Raw genomic sequence first — 18738 nt, 5'->3', positions numbered from 1 at the left:
GGGGGGTGTATTTTATTGTTGCTGTTAGCGTGGAGTATGTAGCAATAATTCCAGGCTGATCAGTCACATCATATCAAGTATGTATATCCTCCAACTGTATGTAACAGTTAATTTCCACATGTATTGAGATCAATGACTCAATCCAATACAAAGTGGGAATAATCCCAGTTAAAATTTATAGTCATTCCATCTTATTGGAAGTTTGTATTTGCACATTCCAAGGATTCAGGTTTTGCAGTTCGTGGGCCACGAAGGAAATGTTCAGGCACTGCTGGTTGCATGTACTAACTTACTGATTCCACTTACTACTGAAACAGGTACACTTTAAAGGCTTATTAAGTAATGCAATACAAAGTGCAAAGTCTAATTGCAGAAACCCACCGCAGCCAGTGAAAATATGGATTTGGATTAGTTTCTTTGAGTTACTACAAATTTTAACTTTCTCTTTGAATAAGTTTGTTTGAATCTGCAAGCGTTTAAGTAATGAAGCATTTACCTTGGAGTAGCTTAATATTTTCAATCAATATTCCACAGTTATTTATAGTTCTCAATGTCTTTTAAATCCGTACACAATGTACTTATCTGAAATTTTCCCCAAGCACTGTTTTTTTTAGTAATTACCTGCTGTATGTGCAGAAAAGTGCATTTTCTTTTTTTCCATATAAATGTTTTTATTGTTTTAACACACAGTACATCCAACAGAAACATTACACAACATGGTGCGCAGACCATTATCTGGGTAGGAGAACATGTAGCAGTATTATGTAGGTACATCGTGATACATACGTATGGGGTGGTTACAGATTTCGAGGTAATCATATTGTATGGCATTAGATCTGGGGAGACAGAGGACTTCAGGGGGTATTAGATTAGTTATATTTAGTATATATTGTTGCAAATTAATATTCAGTCTATATCCTTTCATGGTTACTGTCTTTATATTTGGGAAATTAAAGCGTTCAGCACCGAAGATATTATGCTAAGAGGCTAACAGGATGTATGTCAAGTACCTTCCGTAGTACTCAAGACCTCGTGGCTTCCTGAGGTGGCAGTAGTTAAACTACCACTAACGTGACTCAGGGTCAGCCGGGTAGGACAATGGACAACGACACCACACCACACAGACAGGACAACATAGGGTAGGTGTGTACACGCAGGTTCAGACGAGGTTACGTCAGGGGAAAAGTGCATTTTCTTTAAAGGAATTAATTTTTAAAAATAAAAAGCATTGATGTTTGTATGTTAGTTATTGATATTTATTGCATGAAAATGTGTCTCCATAACTTTTCATTTTGACATTTTTCATTTCACGTATACAATTGGATCTCTATAAATTTAAACCCCATCTCCGAGCAGACAACAAAAGTACCACTGCAGTGGGACTACCCCCGCACTGCAAGGGTTAACTTTTTGTCCTGAACCCCACTTGCCCGGCAGTCAGCGCTCTCCTCTTCTATACCTCCACTCCAGCTGGTTCATCCCTCAGCGTCTTTACTTCTAATGCAGGTCTATGGAACCAAATTTAGGCTTAAAGGAGAACTATGAGATGAGTGATTTCCACTCACCTCATAGTTTCAAGCTGACCTGTGACAATGAGACTGTCACAGGTCGGCTCAGTAGATCGGGAGGTGAGGGAACACATACCCGGTTCCCTCACCTCTCGATCCTGTCGCGGCTCTCTGCCGTGACAGGGGGAGGGGCTGGATTCCCCTCTCCCCGCTCCGATCTGCCAGCGCTGACTGGCGGAACGGGAGGGGGCGGGTACAGCTGGCTCTGCCTCTAGATAGGCAGAGCCAGCTGTCACTCACGCAGCTAGGCGGATCCCGTCATCTACGTCGGGATCCGCTCCAGGTGCGGCGTCTCAGTATACCGCGAGCTGTAGCTCGCGGTATACTGAGCTTAGGGTAACGGGAGGACGCTAGTTTGTGTCCTCCCGTTACACTAAGGAGAATTATGGGGAAAAACACTGACCCCATAGTTCTCCTTTAATGACATCAGCGGTCCTTTAAAATGCCAGAGCTCAGGGAAAAAGAGACTGCAGGGACCCGTCTAGCAGCACAGGAGACTGGCGAGAGCGAGGATCAGGTGAGTGAATCTGTTTTACTCCAGCCCCTAGACAAAAACAAGCATCTAATCCTTGCAGTGTGGTGGTAGCCCCACTGCAATAGTGCTTTTTAGTTTGCCCAGAGATGGAGATTTGTACTTTTGTGCTGTGCTCAGATGTTTGTCTGAGCTCTAGCAGCTTTGTATGTGCTCTTGTTGCTGAGAGCAGGTATCCTTTCTGTTTAAAGTGACCCTGTTGTGAAAAATAAGCTGGCCAAAAAGCTGTACCTGCAAAAGTCGAGAGTAATTAATTTCTAGTCCTGTTGCCGCACCACCAAACACTGCTACATTGATGAATCATCTCGAGAAGTCTGCTACCAGAAACCAACACTTTCAGGAATGTCATTCTCCTGGTTCCCCACATCACTCATAATTTCCTCCCACCAAATTCCCAGTCATTACAGAATACTGCAGGGGACAATTCCACAATAACAGAGCAGCATGATAGGTAAGTATTTTCTTCTTTTGCTGGCACAGCTTTTTGGCTCCTTGGGAAAAATATGTCAACCGTGTAGGAGAAAAAGCATTGGAGCAGGACTTATGATGTCAGGTAGGTGATGAGGACAATGAAACCTGAGGACTGAGAGTATTTTATGTAGATAGTGTGAAAACAAAGAAAGGAGAACCACAAGTTCTTGTTATACACCCCCAGGGGTTATTAAGGTCCTTGGACCACAGCTGTGGAATTGGCTTACTTTCTGAGGTAACGGTATCAGCTCGCAGCTCTACCTCCGATGCCCAGGTTGTTGATAAGGCCTGGAGAGAGCTGCTTTACATCATACCCCGTTTAGCCCCCTCAACCTGCTCTTTCCACTTAAGGTTTTCCACCTGTAATTATGCCGACAGTATACACAGAGGGATTCCTAGGAGGCGGGGTAACTGGTTACCAAGCATACAGTGGAGCAGTCCTTTGGTTATGCTATAGATTAAGGTTGCAGTACAACAAGCATTTGCGTAGGAATGCAGCTATGTGTTAGGTTAAGTTGCACACACAATACAGGTGAGGATGCATACAGTTATGCGTTAGGTTCAGTAGGCATAGGGTTAAGCTTTAGTTTAAGGTTGCAGTGACACAAGAAGTGACGTAGGCATACAGCTATGCGTGGGTTAAGTTGTAGTACTGAATACAGTGGATAAGCATACAGCTATGCGTTAGGTTCAGGAGGCGTAGGGTTAAGGTAGAGTAGACTGCAGTAATGAATACAGCTGATTAAGCAGATAGGAATTGCTGTGGAGATCCCCCTACCGTAGCCTTATGGCTATGGTAGAATACTTGCTGTTTGTGGCTATGACAGGTATGGATGGACGTCTGCCGCAATCTCCTTCAGTGTTGGATCCTGGAGCAGCAGGGCTGTCGGTTGATCAGCGTCCTGCTTCAACAATAGTGGGACGCCGATCAAACGGTGGATCGCGGCTTTATGCCGACTACTCGGGTGAGTGGGCGGAGTCTCGAGGCGTGCCTGCGCATTGATACTGCCGGACGCCATACGAGAGTGGGAGGAGCCCCACAGCGCGCCTGCGCAGTGGTGCGTACGGCTCGTTGTCCCGGCCGAGGGGTGTGAGGAGTATCACAGTTCTCAACCCTATACATAAATGATTATGGTTAGCTTGGACAGATATGTGAAATCTATTTTTTATATTGAGTACCACATCCCAAATAATGGACTTTTCTTTTTTAGTACCCAAGAAGAGGTCACTGCAAAATAATTGGAGATACTGTGCCTGTGACTTACCTTTTACTAGATGTGTAATTCTGGAGATGGACTAATTATAGAATTGATTTTGGGGACACTGGGCTCAAACCATCTATGACAAAGCTTTATTTTATTGATGTGTATACTATTTTATTATCCTAATGTTTATACTTTTATAGATAGTTGTGCAAACCTCTTCTTGGGTACCAAAGAAGTCCATTTATTTGTTTGCTTTTTGTAACCCTATAAATAGGGGGGTCCTAATAGTCCCAAGATGAACAGAAGTCTAATGTAAATAATTTTGAACACTTGTGAGTTTCACTGCTGATATATTGACAACCTACCTTCTCGTATGGAAGCACAGCAATGTTACTCAAACCTGTGAGGTGCCACCCCAGTGCTGTGAAGATAGCAGTTGCATTTTTTATATATTTTTTGCATATAGCTACAGCTAGCAAGTAATATATGCAAAAATATATATTTTTTAAAAAGTTACCAACCAGGTTATTACCTCTGTCTCCGCTGCTCACTCCTGTCTGAAGATCCTCGAGCGGCCGTGAAGGATCATGGGGCGGCGCATGCCCAGTAGACATCTTCAGTCGGGAGAAGAGGGCAAGTCAATGCACGCAGCTCGGCAGCGCGCACACGCACAGACACCATGGGGCACAGAAGACATAGCAGTAAGCGCGCTGCATCAGAGACAGTCACCAGCGCTGGAGGGACTCCTGAAAACTACTGGAAAGAAGATGATCGAATCAGGAGGCATCATTTAAGGTTCAGGTTGTGACTTCAATGTCACTTTAGGTGATTGTATTTGCCTGGCTGACTGCAGAATTGCCAATGAGACATGGCGCTTACCTAACTCTGGTTATAGGACTGTGTACCTTTCTCTGTCTCAGCAGCAGTAATGGCTATTGGAGGCAAATGAAAGAGACACAGCACTTCAGCCAGCAGTAAAGGTCTCTAGGTTCTGATGGTGATAACATGCTCAGAAGCTACGTTGATTGGTTTACAGCCTTGGTTCTCAATTGGTGGGTTGTGACCCAAAAGTAGGTCACGACCCCATGTTCAGTGGGTCACCGCGTGCCTTCCACTTTTCTAGGTGAGAGGCTCCACAGCCTCCCCCTAGCTCAGCACGGTCAGTTCTCGCGCCAAGCAGCCATTCAAAATATGCTGCCTGGTGTCGAGTGTCAGCTTGAGGTGGGGTGGGGCAATGGCCGCAAAGGGAGCTCTATCCATTTGTGCATTGTTTACAGGTCTCTCGCTTGTTCTGTAGAGGTGCTGGGAGCATAGTGACGTCACATTTTGGCTCCCGGCATCTCTAGAGGCTGCGCAAGGGAGTTGTTGTTTTTTTATTATTAAGCCCGTGGAGCGTGCTTTGAAAATGAATCCCCTGGGAACAAAAAAAGTGAATCGTGAAATCACAACACAAAAACGTGCACATAGGGTGCTAGTCCTTTCTAGTGAAAGGGCCACAATTTTTCCTGATCCCTCGGGGCGCAAGGCTCCTGACGGGTACAAGAACGACTCGGGTCCGTCAACCTGAAGGCCTGCGGACCCCGATTCTCTGGGACCTGCCAAAACAGGTCCCCAAGTACTAGTTTGGGGAGATCTCCCGAAGAGAAACCCCCCACAGGTGGGAGGAGGCAGAGGGGCCCATTTGTAGGTCACAGAACCTCCTCCCCGACTTCAGGAAACAGGCCCAACAGTACCTGCACCCACAATCATCTGTGAGAGTCAAACTTGCCAATCGTGCATTAAGTGCATAAATAAAAATCTAAAGTACCAGTGCACCACGCTGACAGGCCTTAGGTGCCGGAGTGCAAAAATATTGCCCCGGACTAGCCATAAGGCCTGCCCAAGAGGCGTTGTGCAGAGAAATGCAATAGTGCCGTGTCCATGTGCACAGTGAATCACTTGTGGGGTCCCACACCCTAGTGATTTTCTTAGCACTCCTGGGACGCCACCCCCAGGAGGCACAGCACCATGGGCTCTGCCGCCCCCCAACCCTCCAGCCAAACCAAGCTTTTCTCCATTCCCATCAGAAGGTAGCACCTTCAGAGATCCCCCCACTGGAGCCAACGCATTATTGAGGGTCTAAAACTCCAGCGGAGACTGAACCTTCTCCGGCACCCACCAATTACGCCAGGAATTACTAAGCCGCCATCACCCTCTCTCCATAAGCGACGGCGGCCGCTCTGTCCCCGACAAATTATAAGAACAAACACTACACTTGATCTTAGCCAAAAGGCCGAGACGCTATGGGAGTTGTACAAGCAATGCACATATGGAAGGAGCTCCGTCACAGCACAGCAGCCCACATTGGACCCCAGGCTGAGGATCCACTCCAGTTCTCATAAGGTAGGGAGACTGGGTGGATCTTAAAAAAAAAAAAGTGTGCGCATATGTCTGTGAGATTGTGTCTGTGGTTGTCTGCGTGTCTGTCATTGTTTTTAAGGGCCCGCTCATACTAGTACAGTATGTTAATGGAACAGTCCTGCGCCATTAACGCACTGTACCAATATTATGTGCACTTCTTACAGAATATGTGATGGAACAGATGCCACCTATTGATACAACTCTTATCTCAGCACTATCTACTGTAGATGCAATATTTGGAAAATTTTAAAACTTGAGTCTCCTGAAGAAGCAGAATTAAATTTTCTGTGAAATGTGTGGTTATATCCCTGAGTTTAGATTTACCAAGGTCTAATCTATGATGATAATACATGGACTGTATGTAAGAAAACAAATGAATGTAGACTAGAAGGATAGCATAATTACTGGTTTATTTCCCAAATTGGGATACCTCTCGGGAATATGACAGAAATTGATGATATCTTGCATCTTGGATATATCAGGAGTAAATACCTTTGAAATATGTAAAACATTTTGTTTATAATAAAGTGATTGAAAAGAAAAACATGTTGTGGTACCATTAAAGTCTGTCAACGAATGGTGTTCTTGGTTTAAATATATTAATTTGCATGTGGTACCTACCAATCACTCTGACATAATCTAGTTGACAACGATCATGAACTGTGTATGGTTACTGGTTTTCTGACTTGAGTTTTACAAGTGTCTTCTCTATACTTTGTTTGCATTGAGCATTTTAAGTCTTTGTTGTATTCTGGTTTCCGTCAACCACTGGGGTATATTTTGAGTTAAACTGGGAGTTTTATCATGTGTGTCAAACCCGTTTCCCTCCTGAGTGTATACTGAGGAGAAAAAAAGGTGATCTCATACTTGATACTGAGTTGCCTTATCCAACTTGTGGCCAGACTTTTTCACAATTAAGCTGTGAATCCATGTATTGAAATGTTCTCATTCCCACACTGTGCTTAAAGCAGAACTACAACCTCCTATCCCTTGCAGCCAAGGAAGGTGCAATCTTGGCCACTATTTGGATTACAGTTGCCTTGGTGCTGCACATGTGACCGGCAGCCATTTGAGAGCTTGAAAGTTTGGTTGAGAGCGAAATAAGTACACTGGCAAGGGCAGTTGGCATGCCTTAAAAGTAACTGTTTTGGGAGATATTACATTTGTGGGTAAAGTCCCTCTTTAATTCTTCAACACATTGCTGTTTAAAAAAAATAAAAGTATTTAAAGGGTAATTCCACTTTCCCAGGTGAATTTGGGAAAATGGAATGTGAATGGCAGGTGACTGCGCTGACTAGTGAGAGCTCACCATTTGCAAGTGAAATTCAAAATCCAAAGCACAGGGCTGTGCTAGACGGCAGTACGGGGTAAGGATAGTACACCCACGCCGGCAGAAGGGAAGGAGCATTTGCCGAAAGGCAAGTATAGAGTGGGGGAGAGGGAGCCAGATTGGAGGGGGTAATTCCATTATCCCAAATTCACCTGGGAGTGAAAATACCCTTTAAATGTAAAAGTGTGCGGTAAAAAGGTAATTGTATCCTTGTTGCTGTCATCGTGGATTTATGTACCCAAAGATCAGATAATGTAAATAAATTCATAAAATATTGTACCACAAAACACAAATTCTTTGATCAATTTCTAAAACGTGAGAAAATTAAAATCATACAAAATCCTTTGAGTATTTAGACTGCTTGGTATGAAGAAGCAATTGAAATAGTGATGTGACTGCCGCTATTTATGTCTCTTCTTGATTAATAAGCAAGCCCAATAGGGTAAAATGACCACAAATCATACTCTGGCAGTTCATTGGTAAATTAGCTAGAAGTCAGCCTCAAGTTTGGGTAGTTCTGTTTTTTTTTCTTAACTTTTGTTATTTCCTGTGAATAAATGTAATTTCCATAACAAACATATGTTGTGTTTTTGCAGTGCCTTGCCACATGGGAATCTTTTCTTTCATCTCATTCATCTGAAGTGCACATTGATGCAAGCCAAGAGGACAGTTCCTGAGCACCATCAGATAACTCTGAACCCCTTGCTATTCATTCAGTGTCCAATAACCAAAGAAGTGACCTTATTTATGCAGGGACCAACTGGAGATCGACACATAATATATTCTGTATTATATTGTAACACAAAGCACTGCCAAAGCCAATACTGGCATAGTCTTCCAGGCTCCAAAAACCACCCTGTCAATTACAGATCAGGTATTCAGCCGCCAAGACAGTGCAGTATGTTTTATATGCATGACAGGCATTTGGAAAGGGCTGTGTAAATCATGTCTGTGTATTCTCAAACCTTTTGTATCTAATAATTGTTTTAAATATTATGTAAGATGAAACCTTTTAATTAAAGTGTTTAATAAGAGTCTTGTAATTTTGTGTTGATTATGAAATGCAAATATCAAACTGCATCCAAAAACAAAAATTCTGATTTGCATTAGTTCTAATTTGTTTTATTTTCACCTAGTGATCCTGCAAATAACACTCTTCATGTCCTAGGATGACCAGCACCCGCTCACACTACTGTATCTATGGAGGAGCATTGTTGTCGCCCTATGACAGGAAGTTTGTTAGGACTACAGAACACACCCCTCCCCTTATCTCCATAACATGAGGGGGGTTTACTTATAACACTGCTTGAGATAAAACAGTATAGGAACTTACAAGCTCACTGAATCCTTACAGGATTAAGAGGCATTTTTTGCATTAGTCAGTTTTAATGGTATATTTTACAGACCAAAGGAAAGCTAATAAGTGGTTTTTATAGTCGGGGACTGCATATGTATTTTAAGCTATAGCCAAGATTGCACAAAGTTTCTGACTGCTGGGAGCTGAAAACAAATTATAGAGTTATGATGGAAAATTCAATGTCAGTGTGACTTCAAGCTTGGCTTAAACTAATACAATTGACTTTTACAATTGCAATTATACACGCAATTCCAATGTCAGGAAAATAATATTTCAAGTGCAGCTTTGGCCTTTTAGACATTTGCTGGGCAATAAAATCATAGTATTTGAAAATAACATTTTATAACTCTAAATCTAAAATCCTAGTAACCTTTTACCTAAGTAAAAGATAATGCAGCATGTATGTGTACCAAATGTGTATAACACTTTTGCCATATTTGGAACATCTGGAATGCTAAGCTAGAGGTGGCAAAGTAGAAACTGTGATCAACATCTTTTAGTGCTAGTAGTGACAAATGTTTGATGCAGTACCAAGGATTGTTGGAGCACCTGTGTGCATAGGACACATGATTATTAGGACTCAGAAGGACAGTTCATACTATGCCCAATAAGGTTTTTTCGTTTTGTTTTTTGGGGGGTGGTTTCCCTTAGGCAGGGTTCATAATGTTGTGTTGAGTTAAAGGAGATCTATGGGGTCAGGGCTTTTCCCCATAGTTCTCCTTACGGTAACGGGAGGACACAAACTAGCGTCCTCCCGTTACCCTAAGCTCAGTATACCGTGAGCTACAGCTCGCGGTATACTGAGAGGCCGGAGCGGATCCCGACATCGATGTCGAGATCCGCCCAGCTGCGTGAGTGACAGCTGGCCTGCTAAACCCCTGAGGACGTGAGTAAGACGAAACGCGTAGGGCGGGCCTAACTTTATGCTACACCAGACACAGGAGTTTACAGAGTATCCTGTCTGCCGATCGGAATATTTTTTGGGATTTCGTTGTCCTGCTTTTACTTGATTCAAATAAAATCCTTTTTGAAATTTTCTTATGATTTTGGAGACAAACCGTCTGCTGGCTGGGGACCGTTGAGAGTTACGGCGAGGACGTCACGGCTCCGGGAAAATCTGTTTCCTTCAAAGCGTTTCAGGCTGCTTACTACAGCCACTACATTGTGGTGAGTACACACCCCGAGGGGAGACGTACGGCATTAGCCCGCATCCCCAACAATTATCACGGAACATTTTTCTGTTTCTTTGAATTTATAAACTCTTTTTTTGAATTTATAAACTTTTCACACTTGGAACACCTTATTGCACCCATGGTGTTTGAAAAAAGAAGTACACAGCACTTGTCTTAAAAAACTTTTTCAATTTATTTGATATGTATAAATGTACATTCGTTGTATATTTCCAAATTTTTATTACGTTTGATTGATTCACGGATTAACACAATTTCAGTACATCATTTATTGTTTGTTTGCGGTATATTGTCTTAACCACATTCACTCAATTTATCCACCATTTTTCGTTGGCGCTGCATATGTTGAAAACATATCTAGAGGCAGAGCCAGCTGTACCCGCCCCCTCCCCCGTCTGTTCTGCCAGTCAGCGCTGGCGGGGAGGGGGGAATCCAGCTCCTGTCACGGCAGAGAGCCGTGACAGAATCGAGAGGTGAGCGAACGCCGGTATATGTTCGCTCACCTCTCGATCTACTGAGCCGACCTGTGACAGTCTCATTGTCACAGGTTGGCTAGAACTATGAGGTGAGTGAAAAGCACTCACCTCATAGTTCTCCTTTATTGTGTGTTGGTTCACTCAGGTGCCATCCATTCTTAATGGCACTGCAATGCACTATTTGTTTGTAATGCAAAGCACCACTATGCACACTACTGTGTGTTGTGGTGCACTGTATTATATTAAAAAAAATGTTCTTGTTGCATTATACAGGTAATTCAAATATTTGGGCTGCCTTAAAGTGACACTAAACTCGGGGATTAAATCTTAAATGCATTCAAGTACCTTAACTATTAACAAAATTGTATCTTATTTGTAGAGGTACACTGAAATGAAATTTTGAAAACGAAAATAAAAAAATAGTCAGGCCGAAACAGAAAATTGTGCAGGAGGAGAGCTTGGCCTTCTGTGACATCACCGATGACGGCACTCTCCTCCCCGCCCCACCTGGTTGCCTAAATGTTTCTCTCCTCCCCACTGGATGCTGCGCTGTGTCAGAGGGGACATAGAGTGGCGTCCAGCGAGGAGGAGAGAAACTAGTTACGCAGCGCAAATTCTGCCAAAAGATGGTACTTTCGACATTTTGCCATAAGTGCTATTTTCGCCCAATTTGTTTCGGAGGCAGAAATTTCAGTACATCCCTACTTATTTGTGTATCACTCAGCTGCACATCCTCAAATCAACTCTGGATTTGTGCTGACACTGTCCTTCCTTCTGGAGAGCTGCTACATTCAAATGTGAAAGCCAGCATTTGATAGCAGCAACTGCGCACACAAGCCCTTATGATTCTTTTTCCTGTACTCCTCCAGCGCACATTTGCCCCAAGACTAGAGTTAACACCTGTGTAAGCTCTGTGTAACATGGTGTTGGAGTTTGACCTGTGGAACTTCTGCATGCACATGTCTTCAGTGGAGTGGTCGACTTCAGCGCTATTGGCTTTTGGAATTTACAACTGGTGTTGGAGTTTACACAAGGTTTATGTCATCTTCATAAATCAGGTTCCAATGTTCTATGATTGGCGCAACCACTGCGTCCTGGAAGAAAACCATATGCTCCCCTATACCCAGGAGCGCCAGTTGAGTGTAAGTGGGACGGGGGGAGGAGGGGGTGGGTGTGTCCAAGGGTGTGTCTGCACTGCTTTATGTCTATTTAAACCCTCTCTGTTCTTATCATTGTGTCATTGCTATGCCTGATGAAGGGACCCTGTGTGGCCCCGAAAGCGCTTGTGTAACTGACATGAGTTTGCAATAAAATCTACGAACTTTGATCCTATAAGGATTTGGTGTGCTGGTGACGTTTCTGCAATTTTCTGCAATTACAAGTTAGAGACTGTCTCACTTTGCCTTGAACATTGAAATTCAAAGTATTCTATCGAATTACTATATTTAGTATTGCTAATTATTAAAAGAAAGCTTTACCCTGAATAAGGGATGAAATAATCTATTTGATCATGCTAAGCACATATTCTTTCATTGTGAACTGAAACAGAACCCATTTTTAGAAGGTACACTGCGATTCCATGCATTTATATTTTATAAAAGGCTGAAGGCTGGAAGGAAAAAAAAAAGCACTAATATCCTAAATACAATCAGGGGAAATAACTTGAAGCTTGGCGCAATTGGCATGTGCCACTTTAACAAAGCAGATAGACCTGGTTCAGGTTTATCTGTGCTCCCTGAGCCAGTTTCTATTTCAGAGTGAGGATTGCAGCACTTTTTAATATAGATACCACCAGACTGGACCTGACGTACAGGATGTGAATTGTCTGCTGGTAACCTGGCAGTAAGCTCACATGCCTCTCTCTGGTCGTGTGGAAACGCACTATACGGGCAGAGCCTGCATCTAGACAGCCTTCCTCCTCCCTCTCGCTGTCAGCAGAGTGGGGAAGGGGGGCATTCAGTTGGAGCCAGAGCAAGCAGCCATAGTTAAATGCATCATCTAGCCAATAGGTAGATATGTGGAACACAGAGGCCTGATGTAATATGGGTAATTTCTATACCAAGTAATTTTTATTCTGACCAGTTCACTTTTGTATCAGCTGTGATATTCGATATGAACTCTGTTATTACCTGCTGTGATTTGTTGTTTGTGATCCACAACTACAGGCACTTTCACAGTAATAGTCATATATTTGTATCTGTCTAACATCCTAATAAGCTTTGTAGAGAAGCCTCCACTTCGTTAGAGGAAATGTGTGCTGACAAACACCCTTAGAGCTCATATAAATTAGGTAAGTATAGTGGTAAATATAGGTAAATGTATTTGGGCTGACTCTGCGTCATCTTGTGCAAGGCAAGGTCTTGTGTGACAATGGCACCCACCTGTTGTGTGCCCTTTAGCAGGCATAGCTCACGCACATGCCTTGTGTGGCACATGTCCTTAATCTGGTGGTGCAATGGTTTCTAGTTAAGTACACTGGCTTCCATGATGTCCTGCAACAGTTCAGTGTGCCGCCACTTCAGGCTACTAAAATGTAGAGGCAACACAAGCTGACAACTGCTTGATATGCAATAAGCCCACAAGCTAGAACGTTACACTGGCCATGCTGCAGCAGCAGGCCATTCCTGTCTTAGGATGTGTCAATATGTAGTAGTGGACAAAGACAGGCTCTGGTGTTCATTTTACCATGTCAATAGCTTCTCATTCAGGAAACGTCACCATTCAGAGAGGCTACCAGAACAGTGAACTGCAACGAGGTGGAGATTAGCAACACAATCCCTTTTAGACATTGAAGGCCCCCAAAAATGTGTTTCTTTCATTTCGGATCTATTGATTTTATTTTTGTTTGGATACAAATTCCATTCTATTTGGAATTTGGAACGATCTCATTTTTTTTTCAGTTTGGATCGATCCAAATTTTGTGTTTTTTAGTTCAAAACAATTTGAATCTATTTGGATGGAGTTTATTATGTTGTTAAACGTGAAAAAAACTGTGAGGGCCACCACCCCTATTCATACGCGCCCCATTAGGTCTAACATTCGGACCAAACAAATAGTTGTTATCAAAAATTAATATATGTTAGAATTCAGAATTGTTAATATTCGGAAATTCGAATGCATCCAAAATTCGGAAATTTGGATGTGTCCAAATTTAAAGAAATTAGTCAGAATTTCAATGTGGAACTAAATTACACTTACTTGTCTAATTCCATCAGCAGGAGGAAGAGGAGAATTTCTGTGTCTCTGTGCCTGTAGGATGCTTTCACAGCAGACTCGACGACTGTGAGGCAGCAGCAGGCATAGGAGGAGTATGAGGAAGAAGAGGGTTAGGTTGTCAGTGGTGAGGAGGAGGAAATGGGACAAGCTTCCAGACAAGCTTCACCATTTTGATACCCTGGAAGTAGCACATGGTTGGGGTGAGATTGTTAAAGACGCCTTTGCTGTGCACAAAAATGAGGACTCCGTGTACTACACCAAAGCCAATTTATGGTGATTGGGCACATTCATGTTGTAGTGCCTGCACAAGGACCCCAGGATTAATACATCTGCACAGAGGTGCAAAGCCAGGCACGATTCTATGAACCAAGCTAGGCACATGCACAGATGCTTGTGCAAAACTGGCTCTGGCTTCCTGACTGACACATCCTAAGACAGGAAGTTTTTTACTGGCCCGGTCATCAGGTGAAAGTACAGTAAAGGAAAAAACAATCTTAAAAATAGAAAACTAATGCAGCCACCAAATTTAATGATTGGTAAGCTGCAATATAGGAAATTTTAGTTTTTGGATTTAGAAATGCTTTAAGGTGTCTATGCTCTACTGGGGTATGTTCTTGACTCAATAGAACTAAAAAAAGTGGCTTTGATAAGCTATAAAACATCTTCAACATTACAGAACAAGTCCAGTTGAATGTGGCTAACTGCTACTAGCTATTTTAATAGATACATAACTGGACTATCTGTCGACATTTACTCAGGATTTTTCCCCAACAGTGCAAGAAAATAATAGAACATTTATGAATTCTAATCTTCGTTTCACCTTTCAGCATTAGCGGCAGTACAAATTACAAGAATCTAGTAAAGCTCTTAACTAAGCTCTGGCAGTCACACCACATGCTGACGTTATCATATATGGCATTTAAATGCCATCGTTGAGCACATCTCTAACCAAACAAATACACCTCTTCAAGGATTTGATTGGATTTGTTTTTCATTTCTTGAACATTTTTATTATAAATTATTTATCGGCAACTTGGACAATTTTGCTTCATTTCTGACTACTGGCGCTGCTTCTCTTACTGGAGGTGTTTTTATTTATAGATGTGATTCACAAAGATTACTATCTCAGGCAGACCCAAATCTGTGCCAACCATCCCAAACATTTTTACATTATTTACAAACTGAATAACCACACAGCTGACCTAGCATGCTGATCCAGAGATTTATGCAATTGTCATTTAGGGCTTAGGGAGGAATAGTTTTCGGATAGTCATACCGCAATATGCTTTATGAGAGAGAGGGAGAGTAGGAGACTTCCTCAGTTTTGGAGATATAAGCTTTTTTTTAATGAATATATCAGAATCATGATTATTTTAGCAGGTGGCCATTATTTAAACATGTCAGTTTCAGAAACAGGCAGCAGGGGAAAAAAAATAAAGCTAAATAAAATAAAGAATGCTCAGCTTTCTTAAACTTACAGGGGGAATTAGAATGCCAAACATTTATTTTAGATCGTACGAGATTTTAGTTAACTTACAACCATCGCACAACGAAAGTCGTGCGATGGTTGTAAGGTGTATGGGCACCTTAAGACAGATGACAGATGAGCGTCCCTGAATTCAGTCTTTCTGCATTATCTGGGTACTAATGTATTGTGTATTTGGCGATGCCATCCGCAGTCATTCCAAGCATCCCTCCCCGATCACAGGGGCATACCGGTAAGGAGTGCAACTAGCCCTCTATTTTTTCTGCATTATCTGTCCCTAACCGCAAGTGGATTTCCAATTACATTAACAGTAACATACTTAATGTCTCCATTGCTCCACGCAATGGAGAGTGTAGTGTTAGCTGGACTTGACTAACAAATTAAACCTAAACTCCATCTCTGTAGGTGTTTACAGCAATAGTTTTTTGTAGGGATGTTCAGATACACGGCACAAGTACATTTACAGATACTTTTCCAGCTCCAGGACTAGAGAAATATTAAAAAGTTAAGAGGCAGCTGTCATTTTTAACAAGCATACGGAGCTCCTGGGATTTGTACATCTCTGTTTTAATGTATGATTATTTTTTTATAAATATATATAAGGGATGCACCGATACCATTTTTTCAAGTACAAGTACTGATACATTTTTGTTTATTGACATGTGACAGTTTTTCTAAAACAATACAGACTAATGATTTCAGGATAGTGGTGGAGCGCCAGAGCCAGGTTCCAGCTACAACTGCTGCAACCCTGGGAGTTTGCGTGAAAATGCCAAGTATCGGCACTGGTATCTGAACATTCCTATTTTTTTTTGTTTTTCCTTTTGGGATAAAGGTTTTACATAAATGAATAGAAGCCGGCCATTGCAAAATCCCAGTCAATGTTAAATGCTTTGTCTCAACCCTCCAATGTTCACATTTGCTGGACAGCTTGGTCTGCTAAAGGAAGTTGAATCACCAGATGTAAATAAAGGGAAAAAAAAGAAAACGTATGCAGCCACCACATCTCAGAATCAGTAAACTGCAATATATGACATTTTTGCTTTTGGGTTTAGATACACTTTAATCTAATCCCCATAGAATGTGTCAAGGCAGATGTTGATTTTTTATAAACAGGATGCGTGGTGTGAAAATTGAGGAACCACATTGTTCTAGTTACATGATGCCATCCTTGGTGTCAGGAAGTTTGAATAGGTGTCAATCATTTGATTCATATGGCAGAAGGTATACATTATTGTCAGATTGCCAGGATAGATATGTTTAAACAGCAGTATGTGTGGAAGACAGATGTATCAAAGGCCCCCAACCCTGTTCTGTAATGTCCTCTTACAGTCCCCGCTAGCTTGTTATTGCTTTGTATAGGCTGAGCAGCAGCTATTCTAAAACGCCTGTCATTCTGATTGCAGGAATCTGCAGATTCTTGCCGTAGGAATTCCAATTGCACGGGGCCCAAGTGTTATGCGGATTATTTGCATTCACCTCTTACCGGACAAACTGAATTACACCTGTAATACAACAAATGTCTTTGTTTTCAGTTGGATCCTGTAGCATATAAACACTTTCTCCCTGATGAATACAAACCAGATTACAAGTAAATAATAGAGTTCTGGACGAGGAACAGTGTAGATGTCTTTCACAATTAACCTGTGTAAACTGTAGTCACGGTAACCTAACAACACAGCCAATGTTACCAGTAAAAGCTGAATAATTCAGCTAAAGTCTGCAGATTGTGAACTTAATGTGGAGGCACCGGGCCTAGGCATTGATTTAAAGGGGCAAGAGCCACAATATTTTCTTTCACTTTAACATAAAAATAGCAAGGGGAAGTTAGTAGAGTGTGTAATTGCCTCCTTATCATTATATTTATCATCCCTCGGAAGTCTATTTCTGCACAACTCTGACATATAAATCCACGAATGCAGGGATCCCAACCTGAAATAAGTCATTTCAGGGAGGTGCACTTCTCATTTCAGGGAGGTGCCCTCTGTCAACCCCCCCCCCCTGTGAGGGGAGGGGGGTGCAACAACAAGGAAGAGGGCACCCCCCTGAAATGATGGCAGATAGCAAAGAAGCTAATGCTTCCTTTGTTATCTGCTGTTTTTTGTATTCTGACAGCTGCTGCCGTCAGGAAAAAAAACCCAACAACATAGGAACCAATAGCTACTGCTATTGGCTATTTCAATTTGGAGAACTTCAGGTCCACCTCTGCTGATTAACAGCAGCAGTGGGCGGGTGCAATAGCTAGTCTGCTATTGGCTATTGCAAATTCAAATAGCCAATAGCAATCTAGCTATTAGTTCCTATGCCGTTTTTTTTCTGATTGCCGGCAGCCCCGATGTCAGAAAAAAAAAACAGACAGCATGGAAAGGTTTACTCTGCTAGACAGCAGAGTAAACCTTTCTGGGAAAAAATGTTTCTCTCCCGGTGTCCGGGAGCCGCTATCTAATAGCGGGAGACTCCCAGAACATACAGGAGAGTTGAGATGTCTGCCAATGTTTCTTTTAGTTTTCGACGAGTTGGGACAATTAAAACTCCAAGCTTTTGTTTGAGTCATGCCATTTCAAAGCCTAGCTTTAACCAGTTTTTCCTATTCTTGATTAAAGTGAGGCAGTGCTAGGATTTGCAAAGATATTTTCCAGTCTGTTGCACTATTCAGAAGATCTTCCCTTATGTCCTGTTCATGTGACACCGGACAAGAAATGGCAGGTATAGTTGTCATAGGTATAGGAAAAAACAGCCAATAACAAGAATGTGTTTTTTTTATTTTTTGTGTATTTCACCATCAGAGACATTTTATATGACTTCCTATTGTAAAAGGAAGTGAGGGGAAATCTGCCCAACAGGGACTTCGTAATAAATCCCTGCTCTTTTTAAAATAAAACGTTTTGGCTGAGATTTATATTTTGAATATAAATGAAGAAATGTTTTTTAGCCCTTTTCCATACCCTATTAAAAATGTTAAAATGTTTTGGCTGGTGTTTCACTCCAATAATGTTTATCAAAAATCCATTTGTATGGAAAAATTATTTACATCCAGGACGATGGATCATACATTAGAGAGCAATGCAGACAAAGTCACCTCGCCGATGTAGTCAAACTGACAGTGCCCCCCGTTTCAATTATACTTCCCTTACCAGTGCTCCCTCATAGTTATTGCCCTTGCTGCAGATGCCACAGAACTCCAAGGCATTGGTGGATGTTGGACAATAAGGGGAGCAGTGACATTACTCCCCGGTTCTTGTGAGAGTGCTCTAATGATTTGCTGTTAGACCCTAAAAGGTGGGGAGACCATGGGAGGAGGTCACATGCTCCCTGATAACTGGAAGCACTGGTTAGTATTGCTGGCTTTATCAGATGTTGCTATTTTTATGATGTACTTCCTTCACTATTTGGTGGGTCATAGAATTGATGAGCATATGTAACAGTAAAATAGTAGGTGAGGTTGAATAAAGACAAATGTCCATTCAGTTCAACCTATGTTTCTTTTGTGTATGTGATTGTGTTTCT

General features: G+C 42.1%; 1 protein-coding gene across 1 annotated transcript in view; it reads left to right on the top strand.

The window, feature by feature from the left end:
• SNX7 (sorting nexin 7) overlaps positions 1–8538 on the top strand; it is a gene marked incomplete at its 5' end in the record, with an annotated part of 59095 nt that extends 50557 nt beyond the window's left edge. Inside the window, 1 exon segment of the mRNA XM_018573205.1 lies at positions 8103–8538. Coding sequence (XP_018428707.1) covers positions 8103–8183 — 81 coding nt within the window.
• Positions 8539–18738: the final 10200 nt, after the last annotated feature.

This window comes from Nanorana parkeri, unplaced genomic scaffold (genome assembly GCF_000935625.1).
Source record: "Nanorana parkeri isolate BGI_ZX_2015 unplaced genomic scaffold, ASM93562v1 scaffold2272, whole genome shotgun sequence".
NCBI lineage: Eukaryota > Metazoa > Chordata > Amphibia > Anura > Dicroglossidae > Nanorana > Nanorana parkeri.
This window is presented reverse-complemented; position numbering and strand designations above follow the sequence as displayed.